Raw genomic sequence first — 15,299 nt, forward strand, 5'->3', positions numbered from 1 at the left:
CGGAGTATGGTGCCCTCATGGCTTTTCAGCAGATTCCCACCACTTAAGGTTTACATAGGCCCATTTAAGCATTTGTTAGAGTATATTATCCACTTTAGCTAACCCTCACAAAATGGACATAAAGATTCTTGCAAAACATTAGACTCCTTGTAAAACTAATGTAAGCCTAAATTAACATCAAGAAAATGGGAGAGCTAATACTCCCCTAATACAACCTTTGTTGGCCATGAGTTAAAAAGAGATGAAAAGCAAATCTGATCTGAAAAGAAGTTGGGAAAAAAACCCAGATTTATCACAAAAGTACTTACAGTATTGACTAAATCTACTATTGTTGAACCTTGCCCTAAGTGTATATATTGCACCTAAGATATTAGGTAATGATACTGTGAAGTCATAATGATATTATGAAGTCACTGCATTTAGAATTTTTCCTTAACATCCTCATCTATCTCAGCCCTTAGAATGTTCATTTTACCTGTTTTATAGCATATATGGTTTTACATACAGTATGCAAATAAATATCCATTCAGAGAGAGTAGATGTTCTTTTAACTGCTGGGGATAAGTTATCAAAAATATTTGGGACTACTTCTCTAGTGTTTCAGAACTGCAGCTACACCTGAGATGTGGTTTCTCTTTTGTTATCCCAGCTGATATTATACACTCCTTAGCTAGAGAGAAATTGATGTCTGTTCCCCCAGCTCCAACAAATAAATGGAAAATAATCTGAATAGGTAACCCTTCTCCTATCAGGCCGTAGCAGCACTAGAAGTAGAATGTTTTTTCTAATCCACAAGTAGCACTTCCTAGTCACAGAGGATGGGGCAGGGGAAGCAGGGCGAACCAGTTCCCACATCTGTCCTTCTTCCTGCATCCTCATCACAGTGAAGAGTACCACCAGGCTGCCTTCTCAGAACGGACATCTGTGTAGCTCTGCATGACCTGGTCCCACTGTCATCTCCCCCCCAAACTTAAGTGTGTACTTCATTTTAAATGGACTATAATGAATCCCTCTTCTGATTTCTGCCCCTTAAGGGGCAACCACTTTTATCTGCTTTGTTGATGTTGTTGTTATTTAACATTTCTAAATAATACCATTTCACTATTTTTTCCTCTTTAGTATATTATCAATTTATATCCTCCTATGGAAAATAGGGATGTAGCTCTTAGGGCTGCCCCCCCACCTCAGCCAACACACACATTTCACCTCCCCACTCATTGTCTCAACAAAGTTTTAATAAAAATTTGATAATAAATAAACATTCAGATAAATTAACATTCAGAACTTATGAAGTGAATATGCAAATACTCTTCAGAGTTGAGCTATCAGTACAACTACGATTTTATTTTTATTTATATATATATTTTTTAATAAATTCATTTTATTTATTTATTTTTGGCTGCACTGGGTCTTCGTTGCTGTGCACGGGCCTCTCACTACGGTGGTCTCCCTTGTTGCGGAACATGGGCTCTAGGCACACAGGCTTCAGCAGTCGTGGCACGCGGGGTCAGTAGTTGTGGCTCACGGTCTCTAGAGCACAGGCTCAGTAGTTGTGGTGCACGGGCTTAGTTGCTCTGCGGCATGTGGGATCTTCCTGGACCAGGGCTGGAACCCATGTCTCCTGCATTGGCAGGCGGATTCTTAACCACTGAGCCACCAGGGAAGCCCCCAATACACTATGATTTTATATTCTCTCTTATAAAAATTTTTTTCTGGAGTTAATTGCCTTTTTCTCCATTTGCTTAGTTTTCCATATACCAACCAGGACTTTATCACCAAACTCCAGCTGAATCTGCCACCTCCTTTCAGTACAGTCAACCAAGCTGGGCATCCTGTCAATTCCCTTCTCCCAGATACATCATCCCTGGAGCCCTCATCCTCCTGTTCCAACTACATGGGTTGCTTTCTAATCCTTATTCAAGGCCATCAGTTTGGGAATTCCCTTCACCTCTTTCCTAAATTGGATTCTGCATTCTCCTATCAGGCCCATATAGGTATCATGTATTGATGTAGCAGCACTAGAAGAAGAAGCATTTCCTGGATCCCATTTCCACCTCTTTCTTTACTCCCTCATTTTTGTGGAGAGTATCCTTCAATCCCTTCCTGTGAGAGGAAGTCTGGAAGGTAAATTTTGAGACCTCCCATGACAGACACTGCTAGCTGCCACCTAGTATCTATTCATTCCTCCCTTTTTTCTGATTTTGTCTAAGGCAGGAATGTATTTATACCCAGGACAGAATAACTCAAAGTATTAGAGCTAGACAAGAACTCAGATCATTGTTTTCACCCCTGATTGCACACCAAGTCACTGGGGGCACCTCAAAAGTACTGAAGCCCTGCTTCTCCCCTCAGAGATTCTGGTCTGATTGGTGTGGGTGCAGCCTGGGCATGGGGGTATTTAAAAAGCTCCCCAGGTGATTCTAACGTGCATCCAGTTTGAAATCCTTACCTTAGAGATTACTTGTTCCTATCTCCTCATTTTACAAATGAGGCAACTAAGGTGCCCTGAGGTTGCGACTTGCCCCCAACCATAAGGATCCAATTTAGAATAAGAATTGGACCCAATAATCCAATAAGAATCCTTGTCCAGTGTTCCTTCTGATCCCTGAATTAATATTTCTTAAAGGGCAATGGCCTGTAAAATGGTCACGAATGAAGGGAAAAAAATGTTACATTCAAATAAACTAATGTTTCCAACATAATTTCTCTTATTTAAAACAGTGTGATACTTTGGCAGACCACAGCATCCTAGTCTGTAAATTCAGGAGACTTCTAAATGTTACTGAAAGGAAAAGGAAAAAGCAAGTAAAGCCATGATGGAATGAATCCAGCATTTACCTTCCTCGAGGTACTTTTGTGCTTCAGGTTCTCTACAGCAAACACTGGGTTTCCGTTCTAAACCCGCTCAGAGGGAACCATCGCCGGCTGCAGATTCCAGCGGCCATTTCTCAGGTCTCGGCTTGGTGGCTTGGCAGCACTTGATCCAGCTACCCACCACGTCCCTGGAACAACCTCATCTCTCCACTTCTAGGATATCCCACTCCCCTAGTTTGCTTCCTGCCTCACTGGGCTTCTCTGGCTCTCCTTTACTGGCTCCTCTTCCATCTGACTTCCAGATGCCAGAGTGCCTCAGGACTGTCTAGGGCACTTCTATCCTCTATCCTCCCTTCTAGAAGAGTTCATGGAGTCCTGTGGCTTTAAATACTATCCACAGGATGTGGACTTTCACATTTGCACCTCTGGCAAATCTCTCTCTTGAACAGACACCCTTATCCGACCTCTTCCTTGAAACTCCACCCACATGACTAATAGGTTTCTCATACCAACCTTCCACCCTCTTCTCCGCACATCTGCTCAACGCCTGATCACACACTCTTATCTATATGTTTCAGCTGCAATCCCTCACTCTGTCAATGGTTCTCCACATTGGCTTCATAGTCGTCTCCTGGGAATTTTTTAAAGGTTTCAGTGTCTGGCTTCCAACGCCTAGACATTCTGATTTAATTGATGCCTAGGTATAAGCTGAGCATTGAGATTTTGATAAGTTTTCCAGGCGATTCTAATGTGCAGCAAAGTAGAGGAACTTTTGCTCCAGAGTCATGCTTTGATTTCCCCTTTTCCTCAACCCTCACACCCACTCGATCAAGTCTTCCTCCAAAACACTACATGGAGTGGTCCCCTTCTCTCTACACTGCAGCCTCCTTGGTCCCAGCAGCAGCATCAACTCTCACCAGACAACTGCAACAGTTTCCCAATTCTCCACATAGTAGCCAGAGGGGTAATTCTAAACGTGTTAAGACAGACATCGCTTCCCTACCCCGTATAGCTTCCCCCTGCTCTTAGACTAAAATCCAATCCTCTTACCATGGCCTGAAAGTTTCCTGTCCATTCCTTCCCATACCCTCTCTTCCCCTTCCTTACTACCCCACTACACCTCCTTCCTGGCTCTAAGCATGTGCACTTGCTGTTTCATCTACCCCACTGCTACTCCCCCAGCTCTGCATGTCTGGATCCTTCTCACCTTCACGTCTCAGCTCAAGTGGCACCTCCTTAGAGCGGGCTCCTTGATCACTCTATTAAAAGAGGGCTTTCCCACAGCCTCTCTCATCAATTTCCTTCATAACTGAGACTGCAATTTTTGTCGGTCTTCCCTACAAGGGAACTCCATGAAGGCCTGGTCTCGCGTATGACTATATCTCCAGCATAAAGCAGACTACCTAACACATAATAGGTGTTCAGTGAATAATTTTTTGGAAAAAAGAAATGAGTCAGTGAAAAAGATGGCAACCCTAACTATGTGAACTTTTCCTTAGCCAGTACCCATTAAGATCAAATTATAATAATAAAACAACAAATATAATAAAAACAACAAAACAATAGAAAATCTAAAATAATTGATATGAAAAATTACGTTAAAAATATACTGAAAAGTATTGCTTAGCCAAGATACATTAGAGGGTTTTAGGTAATCTAGTTGCTTGGTTTGCCGATAAACACCCTATTTTGTTTCAATTAATATTCCTGAAGTCTTTCCAAAGAATGAATTATTCAATGAATTGTTATGAAAACTTGCAATCCACTGGGGAGAGAGAAAGTTAGAACCCACCTTGAAAACAAATGCAAAAATAAAACTTAGACACATTTAAAAAATAAAATTGATAGATGCATAAGATTTAGAATTTTTAAAAATATAATTTAACATGGCTTTCTAAGCATGAGAAAATTCAGAAGCCAATAAAAATAACTAACAGATCTTAACCAAAATTAAGACTTCAAAAAGTCAAAAGACAAACATTCTCCAGGATAGATCATATCTTGGGTCACAAATCAAGCCTTGGTAAATTTAAGAAAATTGAAATTGTATCAAGTATCTTTTCCAACCACAACGCTATGAAACTAGATATCAATTACAGGAAAAAATCTGTAAAAAATACAAACACATGGAGGCTACACAATACACTACTTAATAACGAAGTGATCACTGAAGAAATCAAAGAGGAAATCAAAAAATACCTAGAAACAAATGACAGTGGAGAAACGACGACCAAAAACCTATGGGAAGCAGCAAAAGCGGTTCTAAGAGGGAAGTTTATAGCAATACAATCCTACCTTAAGAAACAGGAGACATCTCGAATAAACAACCTAACCTTGCACCTAAAGCAATTAGAGAAAGAAGAACAAAAAAACCCCCAAAGTTAGCAGAAGGAAAGAAATCATAAAAATCAGATCAGAAATAAATGAAAAAGAAATGAAGGAAACGATAGCAAAGATCAATAAAACTAAAAGCTGGTTCTTTGAGAAGATAAACAAAATTGATAAACCATTAGCCAGACTCATCAAGAAAAACAGGAAGAAGACTCAAATAAATAGAATTAGAAATGAAAAAGGAGAAGTAACTGACACTGCAGAAATACAAAAGATCATGAGAGATTACTACAAGCAACTCTATGCCAATAAAATGGATGACCTGGAAAAAATGGACAAATTCTTAGAAATGTAAAACCTGCCAAGACTGAACGAGGAAGAAATAGAAAATATGAACAGACCAATCACAAGCACTGAAATTGAAACTGTGATTAAAAATCTTCCAACAAACAAAAGCCCAGGACCAGATGGCTTCACAGGCGAATTCTATCAAACATTTAGAGAAGAGCTAACACCTATCCTTCTCAAACTCTTCCAAAATATAGCAGAGGGAGGAACACTCCCAAACTCATTCTACGAGGCCACCATCACCCTGATACTAAAACCAGACAAGGATGTCACAAAGAAAGAAAACTACAGGCCAATATCACTGATGAACGTAGATGCAAAAATCCTCAACAAAATACTAGCAAACAGAATCCAACAGCACATTAAAAGGATCATACACTATGATCAAGTGGGGTTTATTCCAGGAATGCAAGGATTCTTCAACATATGCAAATCAATCAACATGATACACCATATTAACAAATTGAAGGAGAAAAACCATATGATCATCTCAAGAGATGCAGAGAAAGCTTTCAACAAAATTCAACACCCATTTATGATAAAAACCCTGCAGAAAGTAGGCATAGAGGGAACTTTCCTCACATAATAAAGGCCATATATGACAAACCCACAGCCAACATCGTCCTCAATGGTGAAAAACTGAAAGCATTTCCACTAAGATCAGGAACAAGACAAGGTTGCCCACTCTCACCACTCTTATTCAACATAGTTTTGGAAGTTTTAGCCACAGCAATTAGAGAAGAAAAGGAAATAAAAGGAATCCAAATCAGAAAAGAAGAAGTAAAGCTGTCACTGTTTGCAGATGACATGATACTATATATAGAGAATCCTAAAGATGCTACCAGAAAACTACTGGAGCTAATCAGTGAATTTGGTAAAGTAGCAGGATACAAAATTAATGCACAGAAATCTCTGGCATTCCTGTACACTAATGATGAAAAATCTGAAAGTGAAATCAAGAACACTCCCATTTACGATTGCAACAAAAAGAATAAAATATCTAGGAATAAACCTACCTAAGGAGAAAAAAGACCTGTATGAAGAAAATTATAAGACACTGATGAAAGAAATTAACGATGATACAAATAGATGGAGAGATATACCATGTTCTTGGATTGGAAGAATCAACATTGTGAAAATGACTCTACTACCCAAAGCAATCTACAGATTCAGTACAATCCCTATGAAACTACCACTGGCATTTTTCACAGAACTAGAACAAAAAATTTCACAATTTGTATGGAAACACAAAAGACCCTGAATAGCCAAAGCAATCTTGAGAACAAAAAACGGAGCTGGAGGAATCAGGCTCCCTGACTTCAGACTATACTACAAAGCTACAGTAATCAAGACAGTATGGTACTGGCACAAAAACAGAAATATAGATCAATGGAACAGGATAGAAAGCCCAGAGATAAACCCACGCACATATGGTCACCTTTCCTTTGATAAAGGAGACAGGAATGTACAGTGGAGAAATGACAGCCTCTTCAATAAGTGGTGCTGGGAAAACTGGACAGGTACATGTAAAAGTATGAGATTAGATCACTCCCTAACACCATACACAAAAATAAGCTTAAAATGGATCAACGACCTAAATGTAAGGCCAGACACTATCAAACTCTTAGAGGAAAACATAGGCAGAACACTCTATGACATAAATCACAACAAGATCCTTTTTGACCCACCTCCTAGAGAAATGGAAATAAAAACAAAAATAAACAAATGGGACCTAATGAAACTTCAAAGCTTTTGCACAGCAAAGGAAACCATAAACAAGACCAACAGACAACCCTCAGAATGGGAGAAAATATTTGCAAATGAAGCAACTGACAAAGGATTAATCTCCAAAATTTATAAGCAGCTCATGCAGCTCAATAACAAAAAAACAAACAACCCAATCCAAAAATGGGCAGAAGACCTAAATAGACATTTCTCCAAAGAAGATAAACAAACTGCCAACAAACACATGAAAGAATGCTCATCATCATTAATCATTAGAGAAATGCAAATCAAAACTACAATGAGATATCATCTCACACCATTCAGAATGGCCATCATCAAAAAATCTAGAAACAGTAAATGCTGGAGAGGGTGTGGGGAAAAGGGAACACTCTTGCACTGCTGGTGGGAATGTGAATTGGTACAGCCACTATGGAGAACAGTATGGAGGTTCCTTAAAAAACTACAAATAGAACAACCATATGACCCAGCAATCCCACTACTGGGCATATACCCTGAGAAAACCATAATTCAGAAAGAGTCATGTACCAAAATGTTCATTGCAGCTCTATTTACAATAGCCCAGAGATGGAAACAACCTAAGTGTCCATCATTGGATGAATAGATAAAGAAGATGTGGCACATATATACAATGGAATATTACTCAGCCATAAAAAGAAACAAAATTGAGCTCTTTGTAATGAGGTGGATAGACCTAGAGTCTGTCATACAGAGTGAAGTAAGTCAGAAAGAGAAAGACAAATACCGTATGCTAACACATATATATGGAATTTAAGAAAAAAATGTCATGAAGAACCTAGGGGTAAGACAGGAATAAAGACACAGACGTACTAGAGCATGGACTTGAGGATATGGGGAGGGGGAAAGGTAAGCTGTGACAAAGCGAGAGAGAGGCATGGACATATATACACTACCAAACATAAGGTAGATAGCTTGTGGGAAGCAGCCACATAGCGCAGGGAGATCAGCTCCGTGCTTTGTGACTGCCTGGAGGGGTGGGATATGGAGCGTGGGAGGGAGGGAGAAGCAAGAGGGAAGAGATATAGGAACACATGTTTATGTATAACTGATTCACTTTGTTGTAAAGCAGAAGATAACACACCATTGTAAAGCAATTATACTCCAATAAAGATGTAAAAAAAAAATTAAAACAGCTTTAATGAAAAAAAAAGTTAAAAGACAGACTGGGAAAAAATGTCTACAATATATTTAAACAGGCAAAAGTTTACTATCCATTACCTGTAGGGAGTTCCAAATTATTAATAAGAGAAAGTCAACTCAATATTTATCCTGTTATATATAAAGGACCCGAACAGGCCAATGAACATTTAACAACAAATTTACTAACAGTCAGAATGGTGAAAATCTACCTATCTTAAATTTTATTTATCAATAACGCAAAAAAAAAAACCCACCTCTATTGAAGGGAAATGTAAATATTTTGAAGGGCACTTGGCAGTAGAAGAGAATGAGATCAGAAGAGTATCTGTGATCTAGGAATCAAACCTCTATGGATTTATCTTACAAGTGTTTAAATAACCAGTCAAAAGGATGGTTACAAAAATGTTCATTGCAAACCTATTTGTAACTCTGTGTTGACTCAAACATGTCTATGACATATTGTAAAATTTTTTCAAAGTTACAAAATAAACACATTGAGATCTCATTTTTCCAAAAATGTGAACATTGATTTCTATATGTAGATGTTTTAAAAGTCTAGAATTACATAATCCAGAAAAAATTTTTTGGTAATCTCTGTGAAGTAGTATCATAGGTAATCTTAATTTTCTTCTTCAAGTTTTCCATATTTTCTTGATTTTGGATAATTAACATGAATTCTTGAATTATCATTATGAGTTAAAATAAGCTATTTCACAGAGTCTAATAATACATATCAGGTAATCAAATATTTCCCTGTCCTTAGTTTGTGTGTGGTGGATGGGAAGTGGAGAGTCAGGGGAAGTAAAACCAGAGACTAAAATTTGGTGTTTCTACAGCAATGATCATGTAGGGTGAATGTCCCAGGGCAATCTGGCGGATGGAAGATTTTAGCCCAATCCCAAACTCCCACATGGGTTTTTTCTTTGTTTTTTCTTTTCACTCCAGTTCCTACAATGAACTGATTTTCTCATGATTTGCTAATCTCACGAGAGAGAGAAAAAAAATGTTCAGATAGCTCAGGCCCTGGGTAGTTGGGCCCCAATTAAAGGAAGTTAAAAAGAAGAAAAAAAAAGGTCAAAGAAAGAAACCTTAGTTACCTTCTCAGCACAGCTCTCAGAACATAAATGACATGGTCATTCTAATTCTGAGAAATACCCAGAAAAAAGACTGTAGGGGCTTTTCATTTTCCTGTAGAGCCACCCGTAAAAGATGAGCATGCTACAACTTTCAGGAATTTCCCTAAAGACAACTGTGCCACCAAGTTCCTATAAAATCATCTCTCATCACCACTTTGCTGCCTCAGGCCAGCAGGAAAGCAGAACTAGGACTTGACATCTTAAAACTGCTCGTTCTGAACAAGCCATACCTCCTATGAAAACATATCCTGAAGCATCAGCTCCCTGAAAGGAAAGAGAGGAAAGTAAAGCAAAACTCCATTTCTAAGCAACACAGGATTCCAAATGCAGTTAAAGCTGGAGAAGATGACTGGAATTATGGCATTCCTTCCATTTTGCTTTCTCTAACATTTTCAGTAAGTGCTCAATTTCAATAAGTGCTCAATTTTTCAATAATGCTGATGACTCTCCCTAAGGAAAAGTAAAATTAAAAGAAGGTATAAAGCCTATGAACCAAGAGCCAAATGTAGCCAGTAGACTGCTTTTGTTAACAAAGTTTTATTGGAACATAAAAAAGTTATAAAATTATAACTAAAGTTATAATTAATCATTTTTCCTCAAACCACTGGATGAGTTTACCTTATCTTCGGACAAGCCCACCTCATTGCCAGTTGGGGAACCCCTAGATGCACACTATCTCTAGCAATTCCCTCTAGTTGCTATAGGTGACAGGATTTTTTTAAAGCTCACCCCTTAATTTGTGGGTCTTCTGGAATTATACTGAGGACAATTTTCCAGAATCTTTAGCCTCACTAGTCACCAATTCTAGCCTGACAGGATTTTTTAAGCTGAAACCACTAGATGTATTCAAGGGGAGATAACAAAATACAACCTTCAAAGGAGAAAAAAGGAAGCAGTCCCCCCAACTGAAGGGAGAGAAATATCTATGGGCAACATACCCTGAAAGCTCTCTCCTCACACCAGGGAAGAGAAAATGGGGTCCAAGCTCAAAACAGAGTAGAAAGCTCAGCTAGAGTTAGGCTGAGGAAAGTGGGAAGGAAAAACCCCAGAAGATTGCCAAAGCAAACAAATATGTAAACAAACCAAAACATGGCTTTACGCATTTGATACTGAAAAGAATACTGCAGTTTGATAAAGAAAATGAGATCTGGAAATAAGATTACTTTTCTCTATGAAGCCCAGAACACATGATGTAAGAGCTCACTGAAGGGTGATCTCATTCTTGGGAACTGACAGGTGGGGCTTGGACTCCAGGCCTCAGCTAGAGAGAACAGCCCAGCCTCAGAGAAGATTCCACATTTAATTTTTGTAGTCAAAAAGGCTTTCTTTGGCCACTATTTTGGTCACTTTAAAAATTGTAGCCGGGCTTCCCTGGTGGCGCAGTGGTTGAGAGTCCGCCTGCCGATGCAGGGGACACGGGTTCGTGCCCCGGTCCAGGAAGATCCCATATGCCACGGAGCGGCTAGGCCCGTGAGCCATGGCCACTGAGCCTGCGCGTCTGGAGCCTGTGCTCCACAACGGGAGAGGCCACAGCAGTGAGAGGCCTGCGTACCGCAAAAAAAAAAAAAAAGTAAAAAAAAGTAAAAACTTGTAGCCACAGAAAGGCACCTGTTTTTTCATTAAGTTTCAAAAATTGTCTTATTCTGGGTTTCACTTCACTGAGACCTAGCCAAAGTGATTAGCTGCCATATACAATCATCCCTGGCTTTCAGTTCTGTATTCTCTGCCATTCTGTACAAAATTTGTCTCCCTACTCTTCCTACTTGCTTCATTAAGACATTTTATATGCATTATTTTATTGTTAAAAACAACACTTTTTATATGCTCCTCCTTGGGAGAAAAGAACATGGCCCCCTCAAACACTTCATCAGGATTTACCCGTTTTTATGTGCAGGAGACTAAATACGATTGGCACTATTACTATGGCCTCTGCATGGAAATCGTCAGGAGACGTGTGGGAAATGTGCCTGTTTTTAAAGGATCCAAGCCACAGAACCTGCTTTACAGAAGGTTTGCTAAAGAAGAAGGGAGAGTTCACAGTAATGGGAGTTTAACTCATCTTAAAGTATTTAGAGGAAGATGAGCTAAAATCTCGAGAATGCTGACTCAATAGGAAGAAGCTACCAGATTCCCCCAAACTTGTGCTGTGGGGTTAGTGCATCACAGAGATGGTGAGCGGGTCCTGAAGTGTGAAGTCCACATCCCACGTCTGGGAGAACCATATAGTTGATTCCCGCAACATTACATATCAGAATTTGCATCCTAACATCCCTCTCCTACCTCTTTCTTACAGACTTACTCCATTCTCCGTGTGTGATGAAACAAAATCCTGTCTCCCACTGGTACTGTACAACCGGACATATGTATATTTCAAATTAGAAACCGTTCAAAACCTACTTTTGTGCACACCCAAGTGTGTTTCCTCTACTCTAAGAATGGTAGCTTCTGAAGATACTCACTGGACATGATAAAACCATTTAAGTCCTGAGGAAATGTGCTAAGAAAAAACTTAAATTCAAGTTAAAAAAAAAAAAAAGTTTATACACACCATACCTACCATAAGCACAAGCCTGTTTATCAGTCCAAGCAAAAGATAGTAAATAAATCCAGGGTCAATTTGCTCCCTACCTTTTAGGACAGTGATTTTAGGGCTACGGTAGATGGAAGCAGTGTATAACTTCTACCCTTCTGCTCTATTAAAAATAAACACTTAGCATTAAGAGAGATGGTTTATAAATTACACGATACCCAGTCATTTTGATGTGACATTCACAGGTATCCATTTGTCCAAAAAAGCTGCACCAAAGTTTTGTCTTCTAATTCAAAATTGGTCTGTCAAAAGACTAAAAAACATATACCACAGTTGCTTGGAATTAGTGAAATACTTATCTGGACAGTGACCAGAGATCAAATAAATCCTCCTCTTGAATTCTGGCTTTCCTTGCTAGCGTTAAGTTCATTTGTATTTAATATCGAGAGCGCTGTGCAGGAAAGTCTCCACGCTATTTTAAGAAAGTTTAACCACCCACCACTGTACTTGTTTTGCGAGCTTTAAGAGGGGAGCGAAGGCCTGTTTGTACGCACTACCCGCCCCCGGCTCAGCTGCACGGCTGGGTGGTTGGAGCTTTGACCAAGAAGTTGGGGCCCACTGGCAGCGCCACCGGGCTGAACTGTACGCCTTTTCATAAAGGCAGAGGAATTGGGGTTAAACACGCTATCACCCTCCCACCTGAGGAAAAGGCCTGTTTGTTCCGGAAGGCAAAGCCCAGCCTGATTTAGCTAACTGCAAGCAGTTACTATAAGCAAGGCAGCAAGAAAGCTCTAGTCTAGAACAGGAAAGCCATCCACTTGATGAGGGTTTCTCCAGAGTCCAATACCCAAAAAGACACAGCTCAGGCGCCTCATCTGACAGTTAACCTGAAATCACCTGGTCTTTCCTCTGCTTCCTGGCCTGGGGAAAAGGACGGGGCTGCCGGGCCAGGCCTGCGCCTTCAAAACTTTCCACGGCTCTCGGGATTCGGAGCAGGAGAAACCGTTCACTGCACGCGTTTCAGCCTTGCCGGGAACGCCTCCCCTGAAGTCGGATCCCTCCTAGGCGGGCCCCCCTCCTCTTAGCGCCTCTCTCTTACCCTTCCTACCAGCCGCCCGGGGCGCGCAGACCCCGGCCCTCTGGCAGACGCGACGAGTCGCGGGGGCGGCTGGTTCCCCTCGGGCGGCGTTGGCGGCGGGCTGCCGGGCGGGTCGGTGCGCGCCGGCGGGTAAGGGGCTCGTGGCCAGGCGTTCCCGCCCCTTCCCGAGTCCCCACCTCCCCCCAGTCGCCTCCCGCCCGGGCTGAGGAACCTGCGGAGAGCGTCTCAACTTGGTGCCCTGGGGCACTTTTTCCTCGAGTCAGCGAGCTGGCCTCTCTGAGCCCCGGGAGGCAGGTGGAAGGTGGCGGGCGGTGGGAGATAGAGCAGAGGTGCGCGCGTCAGGAGACCCGTGGAGAAAAGTAGCCCGGTGAGGGGGTGGCGGTGGGCGCCCGAGGAACTGCCGTGGGATGGAGGGGGGCCCCACGGCGATCGCCCCTGGGGTACTGACCTGCACTGAGGCCCCCGGGACGGACCTGAGGCTCTGCTCCACACCTGCAGGTCCAGCGCCTCCACGCCACAAGCCATGGTGCTGCCCGGAGCGACGGGGGAAGGAGGCCTCCTGGGTGACGGCCAGGCGGTAGGGCCGGGGAGAAGCGCCTTCAAAAGGGGCCCACGCGGTGGAACGCTGGGCTGCCGGTGCGCCCTCCACACCGCCCCCGGGCGGCCGGGCTGTGCACTCCCTGCCCTGCGGGGGCCCCTGACTCTACATTCTTTCCTTGATTTCGGCATTCTTTTCTTGTATCCTACCTCCATTCCTTTGCCCATTTTAAAAGTCACTTGTATTTTGATGCGTTCAAGACACAGGCCATATTCACTGAATGCCAAGCCCAGGGCTGAGTACTGTGGGCACCGAGATAAGAAAGACCAGATCCTTTCCCTCCAGGACTTCACGTTAAATGAAAAGTTCGTTCATTTTGACGTGTTTTTATTCTGAAGTGCACGATCACAAAACTCTGTGACAAGGGTCATGCTTCGGAGATGTTAAAAGTGCTACGGGCGCACCAGGGAAAGAGAAACGAATCGCTGTTAGCTCGCGCGGGGAAGGTGGGGTGGGCCTCCTGCGCGGGGAGTGAGTGTCCACGTGGCCGGGGCGGGCACAGAGGGACGTAGACCTGCAAGACCGGAGCCTTGGGACTCGGTAAGCCCACGTGCTGGTCTGCAGCCACTGCTGCTCTTCCCTCCCGGAGCTTCAAAGGAAGACGCCTGTCGGAAACGGGACATGAATCTTAGAGATGAGGGTCGCGGTCACTTACCCAAATGCCACTTTCAGCTGTGGGTGATGTTGACTTGGAAGTTCCGACCAGCCAATAGCCTCTTTTCCAGGGAGGCCTATTCCTACTGGTGGCAGCAGCAGCAGCAAAGTCCGCTGAGTTCCAGGCTGTTTGAATCAGCAAATGTTTAAAAGGTCTCTGGGTTTAACAAGGGCAAAGAATATTCTGCCAGGTAATTATTTTAATATGCATCTCCAGGTAGAAGCAGTTGGAGATACATAAGGTATATAAAAGCATACATAACTGACTCCCCTGTCCACTGAAAGACAAACACACGACTCAAAAGTTGTGAGTTAAGTTTTATTCAAGGACCTTACTGAGGACTATAGCCCTGCAAACAGTCCATCAGATAGCTCCGAGGAGCTGATGTGAGGTAAGGGAGGTGCCAGGATATGCCTGAATTTTTTTGCTGTGGGAAAAAACAAAACAAAACAAAAACACGTCCTGGAACATCCAAAGATTACTGCTAATCACAAAGAACAGACATCTCAAGTTAATGATTTTAGTGCTTTTCTATGTATGAAAAGAATCTGGGGTCACTGAAATTTTCCCTTAGATATGCATCTTAACTATCTAGGTGTATACAAAGCCCAGAATGCTCCCTATTTTTCTTCATCCTGAATTCCCCTCAGGGGGCACTGTTCATGGGCGACTGTAGTGGCTAATGGCTTGATCCTTGTAAAACTGAAATGGCAGGCAACATTTTTTTCTTTTCTTTTTTTTTTTAAGATTTATTTTTTTAATTAATTAATTTATTTTGGCTGTGCTGGGTCTTCGTTGCCACATGCAGGATCTTTTTAGTTGCGGCATGTGGACTTATTAGTTGCATGCATGCGGGATCTAGTTCCCCTACCAACAATCAAACC

The 15,299-nt window shown here is 41.9% G+C and overlaps 1 protein-coding gene across 4 annotated transcripts in view; it reads right to left on the bottom strand.

Annotated features, from left to right (window-relative positions):
- MCOLN2 (mucolipin TRP cation channel 2) overlaps positions 1 to 13,787 on the bottom strand; it is a 65,157-nt gene extending 51,370 nt beyond the window's left edge. For 2 of the 4 annotated variants that reach the window (XM_082614276.1, XM_082614273.1), the window contains exon 1: positions 13,611 to 13,787. In XM_082614276.1, the coding sequence (XP_082470402.1) occupies positions 13,611 to 13,687 (77 nt within the window). In that variant the 5' untranslated portion in view covers positions 13,688 to 13,787. Of the gene's footprint in view, positions 1 to 12,960; positions 12,987 to 13,162; positions 13,235 to 13,610 lie in introns of those variants that run through there. The other 2 variants (XM_082614274.1, XM_082614275.1) reach the window with 2 other exon arrangements.
- Positions 13,788 to 15,299: the final 1,512 nt, after the last annotated feature.

Source organism: Mesoplodon mirus, assembly GCF_964341445.2.
Source record: "Mesoplodon mirus genome assembly, chromosome: 3".
In the NCBI taxonomy this organism is placed as follows: domain Eukaryota; kingdom Metazoa; phylum Chordata; class Mammalia; order Artiodactyla; family Ziphiidae; genus Mesoplodon; species Mesoplodon mirus.